The sequence below is a fragment of the Strongyloides ratti genome, assembly GCF_001040885.1.
Source record: "Strongyloides ratti genome assembly S_ratti_ED321, chromosome : 1".
NCBI lineage: Eukaryota > Metazoa > Nematoda > Chromadorea > Rhabditida > Strongyloididae > Strongyloides > Strongyloides ratti.
The window spans coordinates 8,119,709-8,125,708 of NC_037307.1; the positions used below are offsets into that span (position 1 = coordinate 8,119,709).

Here is a 6,000-nt window from a genome sequence, read left to right on the forward strand (position 1 = left end):
ATTATTATTAACAAAATCTAGTATTTTTTTTATATATCATAATTAAAATATAATATAAATATTTTTTTCTAAAAATAAAATTTATATTTGGAATTAATCAAATGTTACATTTCTTTTGTCAATTGGACACAAGAAATGTTAATAATTTTATTATTTGAATGTCACACTTTGACATTCTATTAAAAATCGCTACTATAAAAAAAATGTTTATTTTATAAATTGGCTGTATTTTGAGTTTACATATTTCTTATTAGTTGCTATATATATATTTTAACAATAATTCATAAATATATACATTGAAGATTTATATCTTTAAATGAGAACTTTACAATCATTCAAATCTTTTGATACATTTCATTAATTTTAAAATTATGTAATATAATTTAAAAAAGCATTTAATTCATAGGTTTATTATCTGATTTCTTTTTTCATCATCTAATGTATGTATTCGGCACATATTATACCTATATACTATATATATATTTAAACATTATGATATATGTACATTGTTTCATCAAAACTACCTTGTAACTCATTTTAATATTCAACACTATTACAATATATCATTTTCTTTTTATCATAAAAGTGTTACAATCACATTATATACCTTAAAATAACTTTTCTATGTTAATATATTTAAATATAATACTATTTTTTTTTTAAATAATACAAAAATTTTAAAAATCACACAAACTATTAATGAAAATAATTAGATAAATAAATAAATAATATTTCAAAATACTTTTGAAAAATTAATATTGAATGAAAGGTATAATTGTGATAATACTTTTGTATTTTTACAATTACATTAAAATTTATAAACAATTTTTTTTTGTATTATCAATAATACAAAAACTCTATTTTACTATTAACAATTATAAATATAAATTTATAAAAATTTTTTTTTTCCTGCTTTATTTATATATTATCAAAAGAATATTTTAAATATATATGTATTTATTTTTAGTGATTTCTAAACATATTTAATATAAAACTTAATAGGATTCTCCTTATTTATTATCATTTTCTCGTTTTATTTATAACCTTTAATAAAACTTAGTCAAATCATGTATAAATAATTAAAATGTATTATAGATTCAATAAAAGGATTTGTCATACACTTTTATAAATATATAAAAAAAAAAATAATATAATGTTATATTTTGTTAATATTATTTTTGTATTGTCTTTTTTTAATTTTATTGTTACTGGTTTACAAAAATGGACTGAAGAGGATGAGGCTCGAAGAATACAAATGGTAACTTTTTTTTTTAAAAGATTTAATAATATAAATTAATTAATAGATAAAAGATCAAGAAAAACAAATATATGAAAAAGAAATGAATAATTATCATAGAAGTTATTCCTCAATACCAAAAATACAACAACAAATAAGTAATGAAAATTCATATAATGATTATGAATCATTAATACAAAAACCATCAATTAAAACATTATCAGAAAAAAATTATTTAACACCATCAAATGGTAATTGGTGTTATAGGTGTGCCTCTCCATACCTTAAATTATCACCAAATCTAAGGCAGGTTGTTAAAAATTTTTTAAAAATTAGAAGAACATCCTATCCAACTGATGCTATTCATGATAAATGTACCAAACCAACTGATCTTGGGGTATTTAAAAAGCAACAATGTGTCAGTTCGTATTGTCAGACGATTGTCCTAACTGACCATGATACCGGTAATGCTTTTACAATTAGAGGATGTGCAGAACATTTTGGTGCTATTGATACTAAATATTTAGAGGAAAGAGATGATAATTCATGTACAAAATTACATGATAATCTAGAAATGTATGAATGTATATGTAAAAATCGTAAATATTGTTATGCAGGAAATGAAAGAAATATTCCTGATAGTAGTATTAATATTATGGCACAAAAATCAATTCAAATTATAGAAAATAATAATACTATTAAAAATTCTAACAATCTGATATGGAATTTTATTGTAATTATTGGATTTTTCATGTATTTTTTTATTTTAAATGAATAACATAATATTTTTATAATAATTTTTTTTAAAAAAATTTATACTATAATTCATATTATAAATTTTATAAACATTTTTGTATATAATAAAAATAATAATTAATTAGGTTGTAAATGTATTTGAAATTTTGCCCCTGGTATCAATTCTGTTGATGCTGTAACGATAGCCTTAACATTTAATGAATGTAAGGCACCACGTATTATACCTGATGGAAGTGCCAAATAATAACCACTTTTTGATACAAATCGTTTTCCATGTGAAAAATTCATTAATAATGAAAATTTATTATCAAAAATAACAAATATTCCCTGATTATTAGTTTTAAGGTTATCAGCTTGTTTTGAAAATATAAATAACCAAAATTCTTTACATATAAATTTCATTATTTCTAATGATGAAGATAATCTATTTGTGTCTTTTGAAACTTTTTCACATATTGTTTGCCCAATCCTAAATCCCATTAATTCTAATCTTGTTTCAACAGATCCCTAAGTTTTGTTATGTAAATTAAGATATTAATAATAGTATTACCTGTGTAAAAAGTTGTGAAATAACTGGATCATCTTGTTTTAATATACCACAAACATCTAATTCTCCATTATTTTTTAAAGACCATTCTTTTTTTTTCTTATTAATAGATTCAACACATGAAGTATGATATTTAACAATTTCCATGTGTAGTAAATTATAAGCTAATAATGAGGTATTACTTGACATATTTATTAATTATTTTTTTTAATAAACAATTTTTGGATACACAATTTGTATTGAGCCGCGCCGTATTTCCCTTTAAATGTTATTTGTATTTGTTTAATTTTATAATATTATTTTACTTTGAACAATCATATATATATAAAGTAAAAAAGATTTTTATATAGAATTTTAAAAATAATTATGTTATTTACTTATATTAAACTTATTTAGTTACTATTTATAATTTTTATAAGCCATTAATCTTTTTTTTTATATTATGAATTAATAATTATTTACAGTGTAATTAAAATAAATAACAAGAAAACATTTCCGATAAAATAAGTTTAAAAAAAATATGCATATAGCAACACAAAAGTATAGGAAATTTATTTCAAATTAAAAAATATTGATAAAGTTAAATAAAAGAAATTTATGATATTTATTAAAAAGAATTTAAATAAATTATTAAAATTTTATTTATTAATATATATTAAAAAAAAATTAGTTTTAAAAATTTTAATAATTAAAAAAAAATTTGCATAAATATGTTTGTGAAATTATTTTTCTTTTAGTACTTTATCATTACTTTAAATTATATATATGTTTACAGGCACTAAAAATTATTTTTTGTATATCATTTTTAACTTTTTCTTTTATTTCTTTCTTGTAAACATGTTCACCACTCCATGGTAATGAGGTTGTCTCTAACTTTTTAGCTATTGTTTCAGATGTTCTGTAGGCAAATTCTTCCTCACTTTCATTTGACTTTTTGACAAGTTTTGGTAAATAATAAATATCATAAAATATTCCAAGAGATGTTAGTTGACGAATAAAAAATGTAGGAAAATCATCCTCCCACCAAAATGTATCATTATACTTTGAAGTTTGTTTATAAGCAATTGGATATACATTAACATTATCAACAAAAATTGATTTTCTAAATTGTAATAATTTTCTACCATTTGAACAGTATCCCTCTGGAAATAGTACAATTAAACCTTCATTTTTTGCTATTTTTAAAATTTTACTTAAAAAAGTTTTTCTTTCTGATTGACTATGACGATTAACCCAGTATGTTGGAAGTATACTACCAACAATCATTTGAAAAAGTTTTATTGTACCTTTTCCTTTTTGGCCAGTTATATGAAAAATATTATCATCTGATAAATCAGTATCAATATATAATGGAAAGGCATCTGTTGGTGACATATGATTAACTGTTATAAAACCTGGTGAAATTGGTTTATTTTCTTTATTATGAAAATTTACATATGCTCCAAATGAAGCTAGTATAAGATTACAACCAAATTGTCCCATAAATTTTCTTCCACAAATAGATAATTTATAATATTTATCATAAATCCACGCCAAAATAAAAGAAATGACTGATGTTAAAATAAGTAGTACTCGAATTGGCATTAAAAATATTAATCTGTATATTTTAATGATGTATGCAATCGTTTTCTGTAATATTCCTTTAAGGTTATTGGGATTAAATGCGAATTGATATTTTATATAATCTGGATGATGTTCCAGGGCTGTTATTACATCATCTTCTATAATTGCTTCAAAACCAGAAATTAATAAATTATTTCCAATATCAAAAACATAATTACAATTTATAGTGTCATTATTTAATATTTTAATATCTAAAAAAGTATCTTCACGATCTTTCTTTAAGTGTGTTAACTTAAAAAACTTTCTTCCATATATAATATTATTAAATGGTTCCAAATTATTATTAAAATTTGTCTGAGGACAATCAGCTTCCAGAAATTCATGTATACAATCAATAATATAAAAATATATCTCACTTAAAAAATTTAAATTTATATTTATAGCAATTACAATTACACGAGTAATATAACATATAAATATAAATTTAATATATTTATAAAAAAAATCTAAAAATAACTCTGAAATAAAAGTCATTTAAATAATAAACTATGATTAAAGCAATGTAACATATTATAAACTCAAAATAATTAATACTTGAATTTTAATTTCTAAATAAGGTTAAAAATTTTATTTTATATACAAAATTTTCAAATTTCTTATGGTAAAAAAATTTTTTTTCATCTTAATTTTATAAGATTATATATTTATTTTTTTTTTTATTTAAATTGCAACTAAATAAGAAATTATATGAATCATTGGTGATTTAAATATAATTATTTATATATATATAAAATTTATCATACATTTATACTGTTTAATGATTCCTGAGTTTCATATCTTAAATATTAATGTATGCTTTTAGATAAGTATTATTAATTTCAGTTATATAAATATATACTTGTTTGATTTGTATGACTCAGAATACACATTATCATTTTTGTATAAACAATGCTTATAAAAGGAAATGTCACCTTAATCACAAGTCATTTTACGTTTTATACTTTTCTAAAAGTTTATATTAAAAATTGATTTCTAAAAATGGGTGGTTGTCAGGAAATTTTTATGATCGTTGTTTGTATTATTTTTCCTGTAAGTTTGTTTTTTGAAATACCATTTTTTATGGTTATTTTTTTTTCTTGTTAGCCTCTTGCTGTTGGATTAGTTGATGGATGTGGTTGTCATTTATTAATTAATATTTTATTATGTTGCTTAGCCTGGCTTCCTGGAATAATTCATGCTTTCTGGAGAACACTTTGTGTAGATGACCATTGTAGACATCATCATTAAAAAAAATACAACTGTAGTTATTAATTTTATCTTTTTATATTAAAATTTTAAATTGAAAGTAATATTTTATCTTAAAAAAAAATTAATAATTTAATTAAATATGTATCTATACATACTTAATAAATATAAACTTATGTAATTAGCTTTATTTAAAATGATAAAATTTGAATTAAAAACTTTTTTTTCATACATTTTTTATTGATAATGAAATCAACAAACAAATAAAAAGTAGATTTATTATTGTTGATAAATGAAATAAAATATATTTATTTTAATAATAAATATTTATTTATAAATATTTCGTACCCTTTTTAAATTCTAAAGTATATTTATACGTCATTAATATTATATATATATAATGATTTTGATATAAATAGATACAATTTTCTTAGTATATAATAAAAAATTTGATAACTTAATCTTAAAGTTTTAAAGATAATATTAAAAAATTTTGTCAAAATAATCTAAAAAAAAAGTTATAAATGTTTCTTCATATAACTGTATAAAAAAAAATAGTTGTTAAAATGAAAAATATAAAATCTTTTTTTTTTTTATCAAAAATTAAATTGGCATTCTTGAAAATATAAAAGTACATATCATTTTTATTAAT

At 19.6% G+C, this 6,000-nt stretch overlaps 3 protein-coding genes across 3 annotated transcripts; 1 reads left to right on the plus strand and 2 right to left on the minus strand.

The window, feature by feature from the left end:
- Nucleotides 1–1,153: 1,153 nt before the first annotated feature.
- SRAE_1000253100 (Hypothetical protein) lies at nt 1,154–2,015 on the plus strand (the record flags this gene model as incomplete). Its single annotated transcript, XM_024649618.1, has 2 exons — nt 1,154–1,258; nt 1,305–2,015. The coding sequence occupies 2 exons, from the start codon at nt 1,154–1,156 to the stop codon at nt 2,013–2,015; spliced, it is 816 nt and encodes a 271-aa protein (XP_024503477.1).
- Nucleotides 2,016–2,110: 95 nt separating this feature from the next.
- SRAE_1000253200 (Transport protein particle (TRAPP) component family and NO signalling/Golgi transport ligand-binding domain-containing protein) lies at nt 2,111–2,729 on the minus strand (the record flags this gene model as incomplete). Its single annotated transcript, XM_024649620.1, has 2 exons — nt 2,111–2,500; nt 2,544–2,729. The coding sequence occupies 2 exons, from the start codon at nt 2,727–2,729 to the stop codon at nt 2,111–2,113; spliced, it is 576 nt and encodes a 191-aa protein (XP_024503478.1).
- Nucleotides 2,730–3,287: 558 nt separating this feature from the next.
- On the minus strand, nt 3,288–4,637 carry SRAE_1000253300 (Phospholipid/glycerol acyltransferase domain-containing protein; the record flags this gene model as incomplete). Its single annotated transcript, XM_024649621.1, has 1 exon — nt 3,288–4,637. One exon carries the CDS (start codon nt 4,635–4,637, stop codon nt 3,288–3,290), a length of 1,350 nt encoding a protein of 449 aa, XP_024503479.1.
- Nucleotides 4,638–6,000: the final 1,363 nt, after the last annotated feature.